Below are 21,723 nucleotides of genomic sequence, written 5' to 3' on the forward strand. Positions count from 1 at the left end.
TAGTCTGATGTAAAAACGTAGCCACATCCCACAACAGGTTGTTTAGAAGCAGGAAACCAGGAAATTAAACAGTGTTCATCATTGAGGAATATAGCTACAAATATCTAACAAACCTTTTGAGTGAAATGTCCTTTAAAGATGTTTGCAGGTCTAACTAAGGTGGTTATTTGCAGGTGTAACAGCGTGTTTAGTGAACGATAACTAGTCATTCTAAACAAGAGTCCAAGAGTTTTTTTTTTTTTCATAGTCTGGGAACGGTTGGAAAAAACTGGGCCCAACATCAACTGGGAGTGGGACATCAATTTCATTGTCATTAATCTCATCACTCTTTTACAAAACAGTCTTTAGAAAATAGTTATGTCCAACTGAGTAAGTCTCAAAGGCTGGTGTCTATAAATATATAAAAAGTCTTCTCTGCAGATGAAGGTTTGGTCCTCTGAAGGTTCCTTGGTAGAACATTTTCATTGCTGTCTCCTTGATCCAAGTCTTTGTTAAAAAAGTGTAGCAACGGGGCCTTATTCTAATAGAAATGAACCTTGTATCCTTGTTGAAGCAGCATGAGGACTGGGCCCAGTCCCATTACAGCAACACCACTGTATCCTTAGTGAGATCTGGCCTGGTTTCAATCCAGCTACACCAAAGTAGCTTGCTCATGTCATTGTCTCCTTGCTGAGCGTACAGTGGATACTGGGACCAGTCCCACTCCAGCTACACCAAAGTATCCTTGCTCATGTCATTGTCTCCTTGCTGAGCGTACAGTGGATACTGGGACCAGTCCCACTCCAGCTACACCAAAGTAGCTTGCCCATGTCATTGTCTCCTTGCTGAGCGTACAGTGGATACTGGGACCAGTCCCACTCCAGCTACACCAAAGTATCCTTGCCCAGGAAACCATAGACATTAAAACCAGTAGATGGTGATAGCGCTGACGTCATCCACGTGTTCCTATGAAAGCTCCCGATGGCGCATGGAATGATTTGAATTTGAAGCGGACCATATTGCTGAATGGCGCCAAAGAATCACTAAGGATCATGGTGAAAGTGGCAGTAACTAGCGAAGGATCATGGTCGATGTAGTCGTTTTCATCCTGCCTGAGAGAGCCTGCTCGTAGCTTTATGGTCCCTGATTGGTCTGAGTCAGCACCTGATCCTGTGTGATGACAAATGTAGCAGTCAGAATGGATCACTATTTAATATAATTTCTCGATTTGTAGCGAACTTTTAAATAATTCACCATCGGGTTTGAACTTGATCATAATAAACAAATTTTGGAGTCCAAAACGAGCGTAAAAATATATATGTTTGACCGTTCTGGCGATGGTTGACATAGGCTTTTAGGGCAGACCAGGGCTTTTGGCACCACTAGGTTGCTATGCAGTAGCCAACCAGCAGAGCTTGTGACTTCACCCTCCAGACCGGACACTGGGGACCTGTTAAATGTGACACTAGAAATGTGACACTCGACCCCGTCCCATTCTGGCTACATCACAGTCTTCTTGCCAAAGTATCGTGGACACTACACCCAGTTCCACTCCATCTACACCACAGTCTCCTTTCTGGTGTCCTTGCTAAGGAAGCTGAGGTTCAGTGTGTGGTGTGTGTGCATGGTTCGTGCTGGTCGGGGGATCTGTAGCCTAACTCTCTGGTCTGTCTGTTTCCACGTCCTGAACAGGTGGATGTGGTAGCGCAGCGACACCTGGTGGTGGAAGAGAGCAGTTGATTTTTACCAGACAGTGTTTCCAATGACATCAACCAATTGGTAGGCAATGCCTACTCATAATTGGTTAAAATCACATGATGCACACAGATGTCATTGGAAACGTTTATCTTCCTCTATCTTTTTTACTACAAAACATAGAACCATTTTCACACATGTTGATGTTGCGGTGGTGCTGGAGATGATGAGTATGACAAGGGGAAACTGTGACATTTCTCTATAAATCAAGGATGTTTGTAGTGGCTGTTCTAAAAAAACAGAACCATGGATTACAATCTCTCCTGGTGCATAGACTACCTTGAGGGTGAGGAACCATCTAACATTAAGTTGTAAAATACTTAACTTCCCCTTTAATTTAAAAACATGTGACTTCACTTATGCAAGCTGTGTTTGTTTACTTCCCCAACCAGGGCCATGTTGATTAGGCACCAATCTGAAGAAAACGGACAGCAAAGATGGTGGATAATGAAGACGTCACAAAAAGTCAGTTAATCTTTGCTTCCTGTCTGTGTAAGTAGGCGTTCCCTCTCTAGCTTAAGCATGCTTTCCACGTGAGCGTACATAGGTAAGCATGCTCAAAGATGCTCACTTGAGAGAGGGAACGTCCACATACACATTAAAAAGGTTTTAAATGGGAAACTGCCCAATAACAGCTGGCTTTGGTTTACACTATCATCTCTGACAGATAGTAATGAATGGAAGTCTATGGGATCAGCTAGCGTTAGCACAATCAGCTAGCTGATCCCATAGACTTTGTCATTGCGCTAACGCTAATTAGCATTGGTGAAACTACCTCTAGCTTTCTTGATACTGGCCACAGATATTTAAAAATGTGTCCATGAGTTCAGCTGACTCTGGGGAAGTAGAAACATTAACCCTTTAATAATTATAGTTTTATTAGTCATTCTATTTACTTTGTTCCACCATTACACTATATACCAGTGGAGGCTGATGGGTGGAGCTATAGGAGGACGGGCTCATTGTAATGGCTGGAACGGAAGAAATGGAACGGACTCAAACATGGTTTCTGTGTGTTTGATACTGTTCCGTTTATTCCATTCCAGCCTGTCCTCCTATAGCTCCTCCCACCAGCCTCCACTGCTATAAACAATCCCAAATGTAACCCCAACCCACAACAGCCCCAACAACTCACCACAGTCCAGAAGCAGTAGATGGTGAAGAGAGCCAGGGTGAGCACCATGAGTCCAACAGCCTCCATACTGTTACTGAAATACAGGTCCATAGCACCCTGCACACACAGCCATCCTGATAGGCTAGCCAGCGGTGTGATGAACAGGAAGCAGATGACGTCACCGCAGAGCGTCCGTCTCTGGTGCTGCATGGCTGGTGAGCCCAGCCACTGAGGAAGGGAGGGAGGGAGAGAGGGGACGGGGGAGGTGGGGGATGTACTGTGATTAGAATGGATAGAATGACGGTAATATCAGTTCAATTCCAAATGACATTAAGCATCGCATGACTTCATTCACTGACACAGAGAGGAGGCCAGGGAACATAAAGTTAGAGTGGGTAGACCAGACAACAGAACAATCTAAATCACTGTTATGTACAAGTACAGTATCTACACTAGATGGTGTTGGCTTTTGGCTTTTGGATGAGTATCGAAAATCACATTTCACTTTAGAATTTGAGACTTTAAAATGTTAACCACTGAATATAGAACGCTGTGGTGATGGACCAGGCCATATCTCCATTCATCTGTCAGATCAGCTGTTGTTTTGTCTCCTACTCTGTGTGTGTGTGTGTGTGTGTGTGTGTGTGTGTGTGTGTGTGTGTGTGTGTGTGTGTGTGTGTGTGTGTGTGTGTGTGTGTGTGTGTGTGTGTGTGTGTGTGTGTGTGTGTGTGTGTGTGTGTGTGTGTGTGTGTGTGTGTGTGTGTGTGTGTCTTGTACATTAGCTCCCTCCATACAACACATGGTTCTTAACAGATTACCTGGTGCCAGTGGCCAACACACATGCGACAGGCTGGGAGGAGACCATTAATACAGGACGACGTAATGTCCTGTCCTGAGGAATCTCATAGAGATGCATTACAAAGCTCATATCTTTGCAATGTCTGCTTCTGTTTCAGCATGGGCAGTGCCATTGAGGGCAATGCTGTCTCCATTTAAAGTAGACAATCCCCTCTTTTTCTACTTCTGAGAGGGAATTGCCAGTTTCTAAATAAACGGAAAAGGTGCATAGCACCACTTACTGTGCTGGAGTGTGTATAATCTGGAAGTATAGGCCAAAGCCAAGGTTGGTTATTCACTGCCACCTGCCATTATGGAATGTTTTCTCAGGAATATTTTTCATTGGCTGACCCCTTATGCTGACCTGGATGAAATTCTGGGATCCTTCCTTAAGCCATTGCAAGTCCCACCCAGTTGACTATTTCACAATGATGAAAGCCCTTGATATCACTGTGCCCATGCTAAAACAGTGTTTGGGCCAAGTGCACCATCTATCAAACTCTATGGAGCAGCTGCAGCTCAGCTACAGCTAGTGACAGGAAACACCATCTAATCTGTTTCTCAGGCTAAGTGGCTTTACTGGTAAAAGCAGTCAGTGACATCAGACACTCCAATGTGAATCCAGCTAGGGGCTCTGTACAGGAGGGTGACTTGTTACACAATGGCCAGATAGAAATGTATTGAATAGAATAGATAGGGTTATGTGGACTGTAGAATAGGGAATCGTTGCAGGGTAGCCTAGTGGTTAGAGCGTTGGACTAGTAACCGGAAGGTTACTAGTCCCCCGAGCTGACAAGCTGCCCCCGAGCTGACGAGCTGCCCCCCGAGCTGGCGAGGTACAAATCTGACGTTCTGCCCCTGAACAGGCAGTTAACCCACTGTTCCAAGGCCGTCATTGAAAATAAGAATTTGTTCTTAACTGACTTGCCTAGTTAAATAAAGTTAAAATAAAAAATATACATCCATCTGCAACCTGAATAATGTTTGTTCTCTTCTATGAAGACTATCTTTGAGACAGCAGTTTGTATATTCCTTAATGGGTTTGAAATGAAGTGACAGGTGGGTTGGGGTAAATTCCATTTCAATTGAGTCAATTCAGGAAGTGAGTTGAAAGTGACCTCAAACCTGATAAATTGAGACTGCATAATATAGTTGATGTACAGTACATACGGAAAGTACTTTTTCCACATTTTGTTACTTTACAGTCTTATTCTAATTATTTTCCCCCCTCATCAATCATCACACTATACCCCATAATAACAAAGAAGAAAATATTTTTTTGAATTTTTAGCAATGTTAATAAAATAAAAAAACGGAAAATATCACATTTACATAAATATTCTGACCCTTTACTCAGTACTTTGATGAAGCACCTTTGGCAGCGTCGCTGCACAGCTATTTTCAGGTCTCTGCAGAGATGTTTGATCGGGTTCAAGTCCGGGCTCTGGCTGGGCCACTTAAGGACATTCAGACTTGTCCCGAAGCTAGTCCTGCTTTGTATTGACTGCGTGCTACGGTCATTGTCCTGTTGGAAGGTGAACCTTCGCCCCCTTCTGAGGTCCTGAGCTCTCTGGAACAAGTTTTCATCAAGGTTCTTTCTGTACTTTGCTCCATTCAGCTTTCCCTCGATCCTGATAACTCTCCCAGTCCCTGCCTCTGAAAAATATCCCCACAGCATGATGCTGCCACCACCATGCTTCACTATAGGGATGGTGCCAGGGTTCCTCCTGACGTGACACTTGGCATTCAGGCCAAAGAGTTGAATCTTGGTTTCATCAGAACATAGAATCTTGTTTCTCATGTTCTGAGTCCATTTTGGCAAACTCCAAGCGGGCAGTCATGTGCCTTTTCCTTGTCTGCAAACTGCAGAGATGGTTGTCGTTCTGGAAGATTCTCCCATCTCCACAGAGGAGCTCTGCAGTCATCGGGTTTATTTGCCTTGTTTTTGTTCTGTCACTGTCAACTGTGGGACCTTATATAGACAGGTGTGTGCCTTTCCAAATCATGTCCAATCAATTGAATTAACCATCTCTAGGATGATCAGTGGAAACAGGATGCACCTGAGCTCAATTTCGAGTCTCATAAATAAGGTATTTAAAAAAATATATACATTTGCAAAAAAAATCCCCCAAAACTGTTTTCACTTTGTCATTATGGGGTATTGTGTGTAGATTAATAAGGAAAAAATATAATTCAATCAATTTTAGAATAAGGCTGTAACGTAACAAAATGAATGTAGAAAAGGAAAGCTGTCTGTATACTTTCCAAAAGCGTTGTATGTGATGACTATTTTACTGTAGTTTTATGGTGTTTTTGATGACATCTATTTTGTACCATGTTTGACTCCGTTCGATGAATTGCAGTTCAACCATTAATTACAATGAGCCCGTCCTACTATAGCTCCCCCCAACCAGCCTCCTCTGGTGTGTGCACCCTTTCTCCCTGAAGTGCACATGTGTGTGGTTGCTTATGAGTGTGCGTTTGTTAGTGTATGTGTGCTTGAGTGTGTGTGTTTGCTTGCATGTGTCTATGCCTTCATGCATGTGAGCGCATATGTCTCCGTCTCACCTAACGCCACAGTAAAATTTCCATGAAGTACAGATCTAGGATCAGCTTCCCCTCCTTAATCCTAACCTAGTGGGGGAATGATAAACTGACCCAAGATCAGCATCTAGGGGTAACTTCACCCTACTCTTTCTCCCCTACCTCAGTGAGTGGCTTGGGCAGTCTCTCCAGGGCGTACTGGTGGTGGCAGAGTTCACAGCGGCTGCTGTTGGAGGCAGTGAGCCAGTGTTCCAGGCAGCCTCGGTGGACCATGGCCAGCGTCCCTGCACACTCACAGGGGGAGAGCAGCTCCCCGACACCCCCTCCCTCGTGGCAGATACGACAGAAGGGCTCCTCACTGCTAAGACTGCAGGACAACAGAGAGACAAAGTCAACACAGGGCAAAACGGAGAGTCCGGGGATGAGTCCCTAATGGCACACTATTCCCTTTATATGACACCACAGGGCTCTGGTCTAAAGTAGTGCACTATATAGGTAATAAGGAGACATTTGGGACCCAGACAAGGAGGACGTAAGAGAGAGCCAATGCATGTTATTGTACATAATTTAAATCCCCTTATTAAAGGATTCCTCTATGAATAACCTCACATACAACTTCTCTAACCCCTCCCCCTTCTTGTACCATGTGTTCTTATCCTCTCTCTTCCTCACTGTGTTTCACTCTCTCTCCCTTGCCTCCCTTTGTGGGTGTTTCTGCGTGTGTGTGTGTGTGTGTGTGTGTGTTGTGTGTGTGTGTGTTCTGTGTGTGTGTGTGTGTGCGTGTGTGTTCTGTGTGTGTGTGTGTGTTCTGTGTGTTGTCTGTTTGTTTCCTGACCCACCTGTCGGTGCTGGGGCTGTGAGTCATTAAGGGGAGTGGCCATAGCAGTCCATCACTTCCTGAGGACAGGGGTCAGACTCCTCCCCTCGTTCCTCCTCATGCAAGACCTTCATTTCCCCTACAGGACTGCATACCTGCGGGCCCAGGAGCTGCTCTGGGGTCATGGCTGCCACAGAGGGGGCCATCAATCAGACTGATGTGGGGTTCTGCTACACATTTGGACAATAATATATTAGCATCATATAATATCAGTGTACACTGTGATCATATATCTTGCAATGGTATTTGTTGGCAGGAGAATCAGTTCAAAACAATGAAGCCATGTGGCTAAATCCAGGAGTTTGACCATCCAACTATTTGACTGTGAGGTTGATTATGGCAACATCAAGTCCCAATTTGAATTGAATTATGTCAGGACTACGCTCCCATATACAGTAAGTAGCTTTGACATAGCCACTACCAATGACCTCTAGCCATTTACACTAATACATAAGACTATTATGGAAGGTCTATGTTCAGTATAGTCAATCCCAGTCTCTGGCCAGACTGAGGGCAGTCTGCACGCTACAGCGGCTGTGAGAAGAGAGATGAATCACAACTGAAATAACACATCCTCTCTAGGTCCCTTATTTCATTATACGTCCTTCTGTATAAGAGACACTGTTCATGGAATCTACTTACTACCATGTCAGATATGAAGATGAATGTGTTATTATATCTGAACTGCACATAATGCCTGATGGTAGGAAAACGTGTTGACACCATTCAAACTAATACCTATTGAAGCAAGAATGTTTCGTTGCTACATCCATTTTTGGACTTATAAACACTTAGAAATGCTTCATGAGCTTTTAGTTCAACTGTTGTAACCCATCAGAACCCAAAATATAAGCTTGTTTTACTCCAATGTTTGTCAACAACGTAAATGTAAACACACACTGTATAGCGTTAAAACATGGTTAAAACTGTCGTTTTAATACCATAGACGGTCAGTCTGCATCCACAGCTCTGTCTTTGAATTTGAGAGTGGTTACATTTCTCCAGCCCTGTCCCTCAGTTTTTTTACCAAAACAAAGGTGGGGTTTCTGTTTTGTTATTGTATTAACTGCAGATTCTAGCTTTAAGCCTAATAATGCAATGATTCATACAAAACATACAACTAATGTTCAATTGAATTGACTAAATATTTCCTCATTTCAATTAATTTAGTATTTCTTCTAAAGTTGAGTACTCCTTTCACTACCAAAGCCTTCTTGCAGAGACAGTATAGCCCACATGTTCAGTATCACAAACAATTTCACTGAATCACCAAAACACTAGCGCCAATACACCAATACCTAAGCTGCTACTGTAGGCACAGCCAAGATAACACCAAACACACATGGGTCATCATTCTATGAGTAGACTGCCTTTAGGGTCATGGCATTCTGTCAATCTATTCATTTCACCTCATTGTAACATTCTGTCATGAAGAGCACGTGTTGAACTTCATAACAAACCAGGTCAAGAGGTTAAATAAAGTGGGTTCAAATATTGATGTGGGACATGCCACAATGGGAATTTTCTGAGGAAACAACTAGTTCATTTGAATGTAAACACACTGGTATTGACATTTTTAGAGCGAGAGAGAGAGTGAGAGCGAGAGAGGGAGAGAGAGAGAGAGAGAGAGCGAGAGAGAGAAGGAGAGAGAGAGAGAGAGAGAGAGAGACGGAGAGAGAGAGAGAGAGAGAGAGAGAGAGAGAGAGAGAGAGAGAGAGAGAGAGAGAGAGAGAGAGAGAGCGAGAAGGAGAGTGAGAGCGAGAGAGAGAGAGACGGAGAGAGCGAGAGAGAGAGAGAGAGAGAGAGAGAGAGAGAGAGAGAGAGAGAGAGAGAGAGAGAGAGAGAGAGAGAGAGAGACGGAGAGAGCGAGAGAGAGAGAGAGAGAGAGAGAGAGAGAGAGAGAGAGAGAGAGAGAGAGAGAGAGAGAGAGAGAGAAGTAAACAAGAGATCTTACCATCCCAGTAGAGTTCTTCATGTCACCAGGCCTCAATAAAAAGTGTGAGGCCCTACTCTCAAGGGCTGCTTGCTATTTCTCTGTCTCTCTCTCTTCTCTATATCCCTTTCTGTGTGAGTGTCTGTGTGTGTGAGACAGAGAGAGTGAGAAACTCAGTCGCAGCAGTAGCAGCGTGTGTGTGTGAGACAGAGAGAGTGAGAAACTCAGTCGCCGCAGTAGCAGCGTGTGTGTGTGTGGCTGCAGATGAAGTATCCTGAAGGTGGACCGGTCGGCCAAGGGGTGAGAAGAGAACAGTAAAGGATTATCTGGAGTAGAGGAGGGGAGAGGAGAGTAGCCCTCCCCCAGCCTCGGCCCTGATCAGACCAGACACACAGAAATCCTATTCACATCACAGCCAGTTACACCGGGAGCCACTCCTACTCACCATAATATCCCCATAATCCTGTTACAGACAGCCTCAACCAAGGCCCTTTCACTCACTGAGCCCGCGTCTCGGTCCATATGGTAATGCTCCTAGAATAAACCTTCCATGGAGGAGTGGAGGTGGCTGAGGCAAGGCTTTTGGGGTACTCTTTTATTTTGGTTGAAATTATTCATTTGACAGGGAAGTACACGTGAATTCTTTGGATGAGGGAAGAGAAGTTTTGTTATACTTGGTTTTTGTATTCTACGTTGACAGAGACAGTGTACTGTATAATGATGCAGTAGTTTTGTTATACTTCAGTGGTGTGTGTGTGTGTGTGTGTGTGTGTGTGTGTGTGTGTGTGTGTGTGTGTGTGTGTGTGTGTGTGTGTGTGTGTGTGTGTGTGTGTGTGTGTGTGTGTGTGTGTGTGTGTGTGTGTGTGTGTGTGTGTGTGTGTGTCTATTCGGCCAGAGGAAATTCGAAGTGGGATGGAGATCTTTTTTACCACATTCCTCATAGCAGATCAACTAAGCCTTGACTATAGAATTCAATAGGTCTGACACTCTGTCATGACTGTCAATGGAGGCAGCAGACTGTAAAGTGTTTAATACGTCTCCCACAGAGCCCACAGCTCAGACCCTCCAGTTGTCTGTGTCTGAGAGCCTACTCAATGAGGCAACGAGGGCAGGATGGAAGAAGTACTTAGGTAGGCAACTGAATGACATCAGAGGGGTGCATCACAAAGCAGGATCCTATAAGCAAGCCAGCTGACTTCGATAAACGTTGATATGTACTTGGGGATTTTCAATTTTATTAGGAAGGAAGCAAATTCATTTGGGTGGGTGGGAGATATATCCAGTAAATCATGCCATTATAGCTTCTAGTCAGTCTTTTTCTGTGAACTGGGATTATATCAAATCAAATCAAATGTATTTATATAGCCCTTCGTACATCAGCTGATATCTCAAAGTGCTGTACAGAAACCCAGCCTAAACCCCCAAACAGCAAGCAATGCAGGTGTAGAAGCATGAAGTGAAGTTTTTTTGTTGTTGAATATTTAGGGAAGATAACTGGTTCTTTGATCCTGCCTTGTGACGTCACTTTCTGCCTCTGTCACCAAGCTGAGTTTGACTTGATAAATAGATAAATGGTCAGGGTTGTTTTTCCCTTGGGTTTTGTGCAAGCAGTGATTCAGAGTTTATAAAAAGCCAGTGTTGATTTAACCTGTTATTGTACATGTTATGGGAAGGAGTTGGTGTCTAAACAATTGTGTCAAGAACATTTTGAAATCATTCACAATAGGGGGAGAGAAACTTTTGCAATATTTTTAATGAAAGGTGTCAGGGAGGAAGATTTTGTAGCCTATAAACTGAGAGAACGTGAGAAAGCATTTACCACTGTCTGCAAGATTAGAGATTAGTAGCGAGCAGGCAAGGCCAGTAAAAGAGGCCTTTCCATTCATATCTATATGGCTTCTATTCTCATTATACGTTCACACTAAGCTCAGATGAAAGTATTGCTGGAGCACTCTGAAGAGGACTTGTTGGAGTGGAGAGAGACTTACTCTAGGACTGGCAAAGCTGGTCTCTGTGAGCTCTCTCTCTCTCTCTCTCTCTCTCTCTCTCTCTCTCTCTCTCTCTCTCTCTCTCTCTCTCTCTCTCTCTCTCTCACTCTCTCTCTCTCTGTCTCACATGCTCTCCTCCTCTCTCCTCCACCCCCCCTCTCCTTCTAATCCTGTCTGCCATTCATTCACTGGCTGCCTCTTGACAAAGCCCAGAGGTACAGAGTTCCGGACATCCTTGGTCATTCTGTCATGAACAACCGGAGAGGGTGGATAATTCCTCTGACACTCCTGCAGCAGTAGCACACATAACCCCAGACGCAACAGATTACCTCCCAGAATAGAAACACCACAAATGATTCCCAACGTCACATCGCCTTGGAAAAAGGACTTCCTATTTTTAGAAGGGGGGTCTGTCAAGACGGGGCTAGGGTGAAGTTGGGGGCAGGGGTTTAGGATGAGATGGAGTTGTGTCTCGTCGCCACTCTCTCTTTCAATTCAATTTCAATTTAAGGGCTTTATTGGCATGGTAAACATATGTTTACATTGTCAAAGCAAGTGAAATAGATCATAAACAAAAGTGAAATAAACAATATAAATGAACAGTAAACATTACACTCATAAAAGTTACAAAAGAACAAAGACATTTCAAATGTCATATTATGTGCAAATAGTTACAAAAAGTACAAAAGGGAAAATAAATAAACAGAAATATGGGTTTTATTTACAATGGTGTTTGTTCTTCACTGGTTGAGCTTTTCTTGTGGCAACAGGTCACAAATCTTGCTGCTGTGATGGTACACTGTGGTATTTCACCCAAATTATATGGGAGTTTGTCAAAATTGGGCTTGTTTTCAAATTCTTTGTGGGTTTCTGTAATTTGAGGGAAATATGTGTCTCTAATATGGTCATACATTGGGCAGGAGGTTAGGAAGTGCAGCTCAGTTTCACCTCATTTTGTGGGCAGTGTGCACATAGCCTGTCTTCCCTTGAGAGTCAGGTCTGCAATTGGCGGCCTTTCTCAATAGCAAGGCTATGCTCACTGAGTCTGTACATAGTCAAAGTGTGAGATCTCCCCAAGGAGATGTGGGTGTGGAGTCAGGTGCAGGAGAAACCAGTTGCAAAGAAAAGGGTATTTTATTTAACTAGCTCAAAAAACAACAGGACACCGGACTACAGTAATAGGCCACGAAAACCCCACTCAGACACAGTCCTGGGAAAAAACACCTGTAAAACATGAGCTAATAAAACGAAACCCAAATTCACTGACAGTTCAAATGAAAACAATCCCGCATAAAACCCCAAAGGAAATGTCAAATTAAATACCTCCCCTAATTAACCAAAATGAAACCAGGTGAAACACAAAACAGACATAACCAAAAGAAAAGGAAAAAGGATCGGTGGCAGCTAGTAGACCGGCGACGACGACCGCTGAGCACCGCCCAAACAGGGAGAGGAGCCACCTTTAGTGGCAGCTAGTAGACCGGCGACGACGACCGCTGAGCACCGCCCAAACAGGGAGAGGAGCCACCTTTAGTGGCAGCTAGTAGACCGGCGACGACGACCGCTGAGCACCGCCCAAACAGGGAGAGGAGCCACCTTTAGTGGCAGCTAGTAGACCGGCGACGACGACCGCTGAGCACCGCCCGAACAGGGAGAGGAGCCACCTTTAGTGGCAGCTAGTAGACCGGCGACGACGACCGCTGAGCACCGCCCGAACAGGGAGAGGAGCCACCTTTAGTGGCAGCTAGTAGACCGGCGACGACGACCGCTGAGCACCGCCCGAACAGGGAGAGGAGCCACCTTTAGTGGCAGCTAGTAGACCGGCGACGACGACCGCTGAGCACCGCCCGAACAGGGAGAGGAGCCACCTTTAGTGGCAGCTAGTAGACCGCTGAGCACCGCCCGAACAGGGAGAGGAGCCACCTTTAGTGGCAGCTAGTAGACCGGCGACGACGACCGCTGAGCACCGCCCAAACAGGGAGAGGAGCCACCTTTAGTGGCAGCTAGTAGACCGGCGACGACGACCGCTGAGCACCGCCCAAACAGGGAGAGGAGCCACCTTTAGTGGCAGCTAGTAGACCGGCGACGACGACCGCTGAGCACCGCCCAAACAGGGAGAGGAGCCACCTTTAGTGGCAGCTAGTAGACCGGCGACGACGACCGCTGAGCACCGCCCAAACAGGGAGAGGAGCCACCTTTAGTGGCAGCTAGTAGACCGGCGACGACGACCGCTGAGCACCGCCCGAACAGGGAGAGGAGCCACCTTTAGTGGCAGCTAGTAGACCGGCGACGACGACCGCTGAGCACCGCCCGAACAGGGAGAGGAGCCACCTTTAGTGGCAGCTAGTAGACCGGCGACGACGACCGCTGAGCACCGCCCAAACAGGGAGAGGAGCCACCTTTAGTGGCAGCTAGTAGACCGGCGACGACGACCGCTGAGCACCGCCCAAACAGGGAGAGGAGCCACCTTTAGTGGCAGCTAGTAGAGTAGACCGCTGAGCACCGCCCAAACAGGGAGAGGAGCCACCTTTAGTGGCAGCTAGTAGACCGGCGACGACCGCTGAGCACCGCCCAAAGAGGGAGAGGAGCCACCTTTAGTGGCAGCTAGTAGACCGGCGACGACGACCGCTGAGCACCGCCCAAACAGGGAGAGGAGCCACCTGAGCACCGCCCGAACAGGGAGAGGAGCCAGTGGCAGCTAGTAGACCGGCGACGACGACCGCTGAGCACCGCCCCAGGGAGAGGAGCCACCTTTAGTGGCAGCTAGTAGACCGGCGGACGACCGCTGAGCACCGAGCCACCTTTAGTGGCAGCTAGTAGACCGGCGACGACGACCGCTGAGCACCGCCCGAACAGGGAGAGGAGCCACCTTTAGTGGCAGCTAGTAGACCGGCGACGACGACCGCTGAGCACCGCCCAAAGAGGGAGAGGAGCCACCTTTAGTGGCAGCTAGTAGACCGGCGACGACGACCGCTGAGCCCCGCCCGAACAGGGAGAGGAGCCACCCGACCGCTGAGCCGCTGAGCACCGCCCGAACAGGGAGAGGAGCCACCTTTAGTGGCAGCTAGTAGACCGGCGACGACGACCGCTGAGCCCCGCCCGAACAGGGAGAGGAGCCACCACAGTGACGACCGCTGAGCACCGCCCAAAGAGGGAGAGGAGAGTCCGCTCTCTCTCTCTCTCTCTCTCTCTCTCTCTCTCTCTCTCTCTCTCTCTCTCTCTCTCTCTCTCTCTGTCTCTCTCTCTCTCTCTCTCTCTCTCTCTCTCTCTCTCTCTCTCTCTCTCTCTCTCTCTCTCTCTCTCTCTCTCTCTCTCTGTCTCTCTCTGTCTCTCTGTCTCTCTCTCTCTCTGTCTCTCTCTCTATCTCTCTCTGTGTCTCTCTCTCTCTGTCTCTCTCTCTCTCTCTGTCTGTCTCTCTCTCTTGCTGCTGTGATGGCACACTGTGGTATTTCACCCAGTAGGTATGGGAGGTTAGCAAAATTAGGCTTGTTTTCGAATTCTTTGTGGATCTGTGTAATCTGAGGGAAATATGTGTCTCTAATATGGTCACACATTGGGCAGGAGGCTAGGAAGTGCAACTCAGTTTCCACCTCATTTTGTGGGCAGTGTGCACATAGCCTGTTTTCCCTTGAGAGTCAGGTCTGCCTATGGCGGCCTTTCTCAATAGCAAGGCTATGCTCACTCACTCTCTACATAGTCAAAGCTTTCCTTAAGTTTGGGTCAGTCACAGTGGTCAGGTATTCTGCCGCTGTGTACTCTCTGTTTAGGGCCATTCTAGTTTGCTCTGTTTTATTTTAGTTCTTTCCAATATATCTGTTTATTTCTCATGATTTGTTTGGGTCTAATTGTGTTGCTGATCTGGGGCTCTGTGGGGTATGTTTCTGTTTGTGAACAGAGCCCAATGGACCAGCTTGCTTAAGGGACTCTTCTCCAGGTTCATCTCCCTGTAGATGATGGCTTTGTTATGGAAGGTTTGGGAATCGCTTCCTTTTAGGTGGTTTTAGAATTTAACGTCTCTTTTCTGGATTTTTATAATTAGCAGGTATCAGCCTAATTCTGCTCTGCATACATTATTTGGTCTTTTACGTTGTACACTGAGGATATTTTTGCAATTTGGTGTTTGTCCCATTTTGTGAAGTCTTGGTTGGTGATTGGACCCCAGACCTCACAACCATAAAGGGCAATGTTTTTTAAAATCTGATTCAAGTATTTTTTGCCAGATCCTTATTGGTATGTCGAATTTTATGTTCCTTTTGATGGCATAGAAGGCCCTTCTTGCCTTCTCTCTCTCCGACTACCTCTGTCTGTCTGTTTGTCTCTCTCTCTCTCTCTCTCCGCCTGGCCCCTGAGTTCACTTCCTTTGTCTAGGGATGGGGCCCCTGTAATCCCCAAGCGGACGACTTGAGGGGCCACTCCACAGTCACTCCACAGAGTACACACAGAGGGTTAAATCCAATGGATCCCTCCTCTCGTGAAGTGCGAATAAGCAGTACCAAACAGACATTGACGTATTAGAAATTAAAATGGTTTAAATGTTTTTTTTAAATGTTTTTTAAAATATTTGTCATTTTGCTCACAAGCAGGAGTGAGTTCTGTTGATTGTGTGTGACCCACTCTATTCAGATCATTTTTATTCTGTTAGACTAACACTGTGTGACAGAGTGCTGGCACCAGGACAGACAGACACATTGATCGATCGACAGGCAGACAGGCAGACTAACAGACAGAGAGAGCTGAGACCCAAACAGACAGACTAACAGACAGAGAGAGCTGAGACCCAGACAGACATACTAACAGATAGAGAGAGCTGAGACCCAAACAGACAGACTAACAGACAGAGAGAGCTGAGACCCAGACAGACATACTAACAGATAGAGAGAGCTGAGACCCAGACAGGCAGACCCAGTCATACATGGCTAGACAGACAGACAGACAGACAGACAGACAGACAGACAGACAGACAGACAGACAGACAGACAGACAGACAGACAGACAGACAGACAGACAGACAGACAGACAGACAGACAGACAGACAGACAGACAGACAGACAGACAGACAGACAGACAGACAGACAGACAGATTTGAGACCCAGACAGACAGACCCAGTCATACATGGCTAGACAGACAGACAGACAGACAGACAGACAGACAGACAGACAGACAGACAGACAGACAGACAGACAGACAGACAGACAGACAGACAGACAGACAGACAGACAGACAGACAGACAGACAGACAGACAGACAGACAGACAGACAGACAGACAGACAGAGCTGAGACAGACAGACAGACAGACAGACAGACAGACAGACAGACAGACAGACAGACAGACAGACAGACAGACAGACAGACAGACAGACAGACAGATTTGAGACAGACAGACAGACAGACAGACAGACAGACAGACAGACAGACAGACAGACAGACAGACAGACAGACAGACAGACAGACAGACAGACAGACAGACAGACAGACAGACAGACAGACAGAGCTGAGACCCAGACAGACAGACCCAGTCATACATGGCTAGACAGACAGACAGACAGACAGACAGACAGACAGACAGACAGACAGACAGACAGACAGACAGACAGACAGACAGACAGACAGACAGACAGACAGACAGACAGACAGACAGACAGACAGACAGACAGAGAGAGCTGAGACCCAGACAGACAGACTAACACAGACAGAGCTGAGACCCAGACAGACAGAGAGACAGACAGACAGAGCTGAGACAGACAGACAGACAGACAGACAGACAGACAGACAGACAGACAGACAGACAGACAGACAGACAGACAGACAGACAGACAGACAGACAGACAGACAGACAGACAGACAGACAGACAGACAGACAGACAGACAGACAGACAGACAGACAGACAGACAGACAGACAGACAGACAGACAGACAGACAGACAGACAGACAGACAGACAGACAGACAGACAGTCAGACCCAGTCAGACATGGCTAGACAGACAGACAGACTAACAGACAGAGAGAGCTGAGACCCAGACAGACAGACCCAGTCATACATGGCTAGACAGACAGACAGACAGACAGACAGACAGACAGACAGACAGACAGACAGACAGACAGACAGACAGACAGACAGACAGACAGACAGACAGACAGACAGACAGACAGACAGACAGACAGACAGACAGACAGACAGACAGACAGACAGACAGACAGACAGACATGGTTAGACAGACAGACAGACAGACAGACAGACAACGGTTCAGGGACTGTTTTATCTGTGGGGTCTCTGTCATTTGATGGTGGCAGATGTTTCAAGGCTCTTTTTTAAAGCACTGATAACAGGATTGGCTAGTGATCAGAGAGGAGCAGCCACAACAACAAGACAGAAGATAAAATATCATTCACTTCATTTTCCGTTGTTTTACCTTAAATCGTTCTATTTTGGTAGAATGTAAGCGAGCTAAGGTTGCACAATTCCAGTCACTTCCAAAATTCCTAAGTATTCTAGAAATTCTGGTTAGAGACTCTTGGAATAAGGATGAGAATACGGGTAAATACTCCAGTGAATTTGCAATCCTAAAGCAACATTCATTTCCCATTGAAAGGGTGTTTCTGTACAAGCTTCCATCTTGTAAGCTAAGGGTTCAAAATAGTTACATTTGCTAAGAGACAGAAACATTTTATAGTCATTCATAATCTATAAGTTGATATTGCAAACATGAATACACAAATATAATAAACTATTTGCGTATTCAACTAAATAAACCAACAGTACTCAAAGCTCCAAGAAATCGAGTTAGCACCTTCTTCAAGTCAAAAGTGTAAAAATGCTTTTAAAATGTTCAATCTTTGATAACGAAAAATACCTCTGTTTGGATTCTGTATCAGGGTAACATTTATACATTGATGTTCATTCATGGACAAGCTCATTGCTCATTGCCATGTCTTCAGGCCGCAGAGTAATCTATAAAGAATGTACATCAGCCAGCATTATCAGCCAGCTCTCTAAACTAGTAGGGAGAGTCTCTTAGAAGGGGGTTTAAAACGGAACCCTGAAGACAAGAGAGAGAGGGAGAGGCCATGCCATGGGAGTGGTGTCAAGTGGCCGTTTGTCCAGCTGGCTAGTGTGTGTGTGTGTGTGTGTGTGTGTGTGTGTGTGTGTGTGTGTGTGTGTGTGTGTGTGTGTGTGTGTGTGTGTGTGTGTGTGTGTGTGTGTGTGTGTGTGTGTGTGTGTGTGTGTGTGTGTGTGTGTGTGTGTGTGTGTGTGTGTGTGTGTGTGTGTGTGTGTGTGTGTGTGTGAAAATACATGTGTGCCTTTGTGTCCGTCTATGAATGTGTGTGTGAGACTGTTTTTGTGTGTGTGTCCATTCATTTGTGTGTGTGTTTAGAATCATTCCTTATCTTTGAAGAAGTGCCGGGATGGGATGACTCCACTTCTCTGGTTCAGAGACAGGAGACAGGAGAGTGGCTGCCTGTCTATTTACAGAGGAGCCGGGACTCCAGTGCAGCTACAGGACGGCTGGCGCGAGGGGAGGGCTCTACTGAAGGGCAGCCAGTGCTAGAGGAGATCAGTGTATTGCTGTATATTTTAGGGCAGGGGGATAAAGTCTGTATGCTAGTACAATCAAGGTTAGAATGGGTCCAAGACTGGAGTGGGTCCAGGGCTGTAGCCCCAGCTCAGAGTGACTGTCCTCAGGTATTTCCTCCTAAGACAGCCAGGGTTGGAGTGGACCCAGAGGAGTGTTGGAGCTGCAAGTCAGAGCGGTGTATTTCAGAACAGACAGGGGGAAACCATCCAGGGCTTTATTACACCTACAACACAGGAGGGTGGATGAAGGGAGGTGTTGCCCTTCTTTGACCACTGTGTGTTCCAGGCAAGCTATCCAGGGCTACAGTGGATCTACAGCACCTGTTTCCTGTACATCCAGGACTGGCGGAGAGGAGAACTGGATCTGCCTACACTATAATTGATTGGATTTACATAACGCTTTTCAGTGTGCAAAGCGCTTTACATGCCACTGTAGGCTACACCAGGCAGCTCTCCTTCTTCCCCGAGACGCCAGCGGTCAGAGTGCTGTATGTCAGTACATCCAGAAGAAGAGTGGATCCAGTGCTATATCTGATCTAAAACCAAGGAAGAGCATGGAAGTGTGGATGAGACCGCTGTGTTCCTAGACCGCTGTGTTCCTAGACCGCTGTGTTCCTAGGCCGCTGTGTTCCTAGACCACTGTGTTCCTAGACAGCTGTGTTCCTAGGCCGCTGTGTTCCTAGACCGCTGTGTTCCTAGACCGCTGTGTTCCTAGACCACTGTGTTCCTAGACCGCTGTGTTCCTAGACCTCTGTGTTCCTAGACCTCTGTGTTCCTAGACCTCTGTGTTCCTAGGCCGCTGTGTTCCTAGACCGCTGTGTTCCTAGACCTCTGTGTTCATAGACCTCTGTGTTCCTAGACCTCTGTGTTCCTAGACCTCTGTGTTCCTAGACCGCTGTGTTCCTAGACCTCTGTGTTCATAGACCGCTGTGTTCCTAGACCTCTGTGTTCCTAGACCGCTGTGTTCCTAGACCGCTGTGTTCCACTGTATTAGAATCCTCTTGACTTTCTGAGAGGAAGACGGCCATTATGACGGAGTGGACGCTCCTCAAACGTCTCCTGGACGCCGTCCACCAGCACTCCACCATGATTGGACGCCTCTGGCTCACCGTCATGGTGATCTTTCGCCTCCTCATCATTGCCGTGGCGACTGAGGACGTGTACGCCGATGAGCAGGAGATGTTTGTGTGCAATACCCTGCAGCCGGGCTGCGCCACAGTCTGCTATGATGCCTTCGCGCCCATCTCACAGCCGCGCTTCTGGGTCTTCCACATCATCAGCGTCTCGACTCCGTCTCTCTGTTTTATCATATATACGTGGCATAATCTGTCGAAGCTGCCGCAGGGACACAGCGGACAGGGCCAGGGGGTTAACCCAAGGGACTTGTCTCGAGACGGGGGGAAGGATGGAGGTCGAGAGGCATTCAACCGGAGCTGTGACTCGGATAGCTGCTCCATCCGTTCACACCGGCACTTAGGTCACAGCTTGGCCAATGTCTTGGAGGGAATCACTGCCCAGAGTCAGAGCCTCCTAAAGGGAGCTGCCACCACTACAGCCACCACCACCACTCTCTAACCCAGGCCAGGGCTCGCGTCTACAGAAATAGCCACTACGATGCACCAGGGGGTCCTGGAGGTGGAGGAGGAACCGGAGGTGTCCTCTCCAAGTACTACGTGTTCCATGTGTGTTTCCGGGCGCTGCTGGAGGTGGGCTTTGTCATGGCCCAGTGGTTCCTCTTCGGCTTCCGAGTGCCATTCCACTTTTTGTGCAAGGCCCCACCCTGCACGCAGCCCGTGGACTGCTACGTGTCACGGCCCACAGAGAAAACCATCTTCCTCCTCTTCATGTTCTGCGTGGGTCTCTTCTGCATCCTCCTCAACCTTCTGGAGCTTAATCATCTAGGATGGAAGAAGATCAGACACTCAGTGAGGCTCAGGGAGGGAGGATCATGGGGGAATTATGGGGTAGAGAAAGGGGGGCAGGAAACCTTTGAGACTTTCTCTCCCGACAGCCCCTCACTGATGTCGTCTCTGGGCCTTAGGGATGTCACCAGTACGACGTTGCTACCGAACTTGGATCTGGTAGTCGACCACCGGCCTGACTGGACCTGTGCTGGGAACTGTTCCCCATTTAATAAGAAGCCTGATGCTGGTATAGAGACAGAGCTGCAGCTTCCCAACAACCAGGAGCTCCAGACAGGAGAGACACAGCTTCTGAAGAGCAAAGGGAAGGGCTGGAAATCCAAGCTGCGCAGTACGGAGGTCTGGATATGAAGGAAAGAATTGAAACGCTGTATAGTTCTCTGTCATTATTCCATGACAACTACTAGGGAATGACTTGTTACAGGATGCTGTGTTTGCAAGTCCATACAGATGTACTGTGGTACTCATCACTGGTAATGTTGTTTCCCAAGAAAATAGAGAAAATACACCAGAGTACCTGAGTGTCTGAGGTGTGGATATGAGCCAACATTTGACCAAGCTTCCCTCAGCACTGTGCTGTTTACAACTGTGGTTCTCAAGCATTTATGACTCACAAAAACCTTTAGGAATAGAGGCACATTTTGACTGACTCAACCTTTTTGACTAAAGCTAGAATAGAACAAGTCGTTCCAGCCACAACCCAAAAGATTTCAGCCCTCTCCTGCCATCTGGGAATCACTGGTCTATAGACATGATATACTTGGTGAGTCTTAAAACCTGAAATCCACTAAAAGGATGAAAATGTACATTTTCCACCAATGTTGTACTGTACCAAGGTCATTTCTGTGCGTGTCAATTGTCCTATATGTGGAAAATGCTACTTCGTAGCAGGGCTCTGAGCCCTCAATTATGAGGGTTATTTATATCATTTGTATAATTGAATCTATGGAAGGGCTGAAGTCAATTCCATTTCCACTCAAGTCTATTCAGGAAAGGAATTAATTGTCCATCACTTTCAATACTCATTTTTAAATGTTTTTCATTCACTGTGTTGGTCGTTGGAATGGAACTGAGCCCAACCTGCTAAGGTGAGTGTATAGAGACTCATACATACTGGAACTGTGCTGTGTATGGTAGGAACAAATAAATACTGAAAAGGCAAACGTGTTCAAAGTTATTCAACTATTTTAAAACAACAT

At 46.7% G+C, this 21,723-nt stretch overlaps 2 protein-coding genes across 2 annotated transcripts; one reads left to right on the forward strand and one right to left on the reverse strand.

The window, feature by feature from the left end:
• Nucleotides 1–28: 28 nt before the first annotated feature.
• Nucleotides 29–7,094, reverse strand: LOC124033508 (E3 ubiquitin-protein ligase MARCHF3-like). Its single transcript, XM_046345526.1, has 4 exons — nt 7,069–7,094; nt 6,392–6,596; nt 2,870–3,076; nt 29–1,695 (listed from the first exon to the last, which is right to left on the reverse strand). The coding sequence occupies exons 1-4, from the start codon at nt 7,092–7,094 to the stop codon at nt 1,537–1,539; spliced, it is 597 nt and encodes a 198-aa protein (XP_046201482.1). The 3' UTR covers nt 29–1,536.
• An 11,489-nt stretch (nt 7,095–18,583) lies between these two features.
• Nucleotides 18,584–21,667, forward strand: LOC124033511 (gap junction delta-2 protein-like). Its single transcript, XM_046345529.1, has 3 exons — nt 18,584–20,121; nt 20,226–20,566; nt 20,597–21,667. The coding sequence occupies exons 1-3, from the start codon at nt 19,632–19,634 to the stop codon at nt 20,873–20,875; spliced, it is 1,110 nt and encodes a 369-aa protein (XP_046201485.1). The 5' UTR covers nt 18,584–19,631; the 3' UTR covers nt 20,876–21,667.
• The last annotated feature ends 56 nt before the right edge of the window (nt 21,668–21,723 follow it).

This window comes from Oncorhynchus gorbuscha, linkage group LG04 (assembly GCF_021184085.1).
Source record: "Oncorhynchus gorbuscha isolate QuinsamMale2020 ecotype Even-year linkage group LG04, OgorEven_v1.0, whole genome shotgun sequence".
NCBI lineage: Eukaryota > Metazoa > Chordata > Actinopteri > Salmoniformes > Salmonidae > Oncorhynchus > Oncorhynchus gorbuscha.

Coding starts and splice junctions, on each gene's coding strand:
- LOC124033508 (XM_046345526.1), bottom strand. CDS start 7,094: ATGACTCACAGCCCCAGCACCGACAG. Junction 6,597..7,068: donor CACAGCCCCAGCACCGACAG/GTGGGTCAGGAA, acceptor GTTGTCCTGCAG/TCTTAGCAGTGAGGAGCCCT. Junction 1,696..2,869: donor TCTACTGCTTCTGGACTGTG/GTGAGTTGTTGG, acceptor TTCCACCACCAG/GTGTCGCTGCGCTACCACAT.
- LOC124033511 (XM_046345529.1), top strand. CDS start 19,632: ATGACGGAGTGGACGCTCCTCAAACGTCTCCTGGACGCCGTCCACCAG. Junction 20,122..20,225: donor GGAGGGAATCACTGCCCAGA/GTCAGAGCCTCC, acceptor ACGATGCACCAG/GGGGTCCTGGAGGTGGAGGA. Junction 20,567..20,596: donor GATCATGGGGGAATTATGGG/GTAGAGAAAGGG, acceptor GAAACCTTTGAG/ACTTTCTCTCCCGACAGCCC.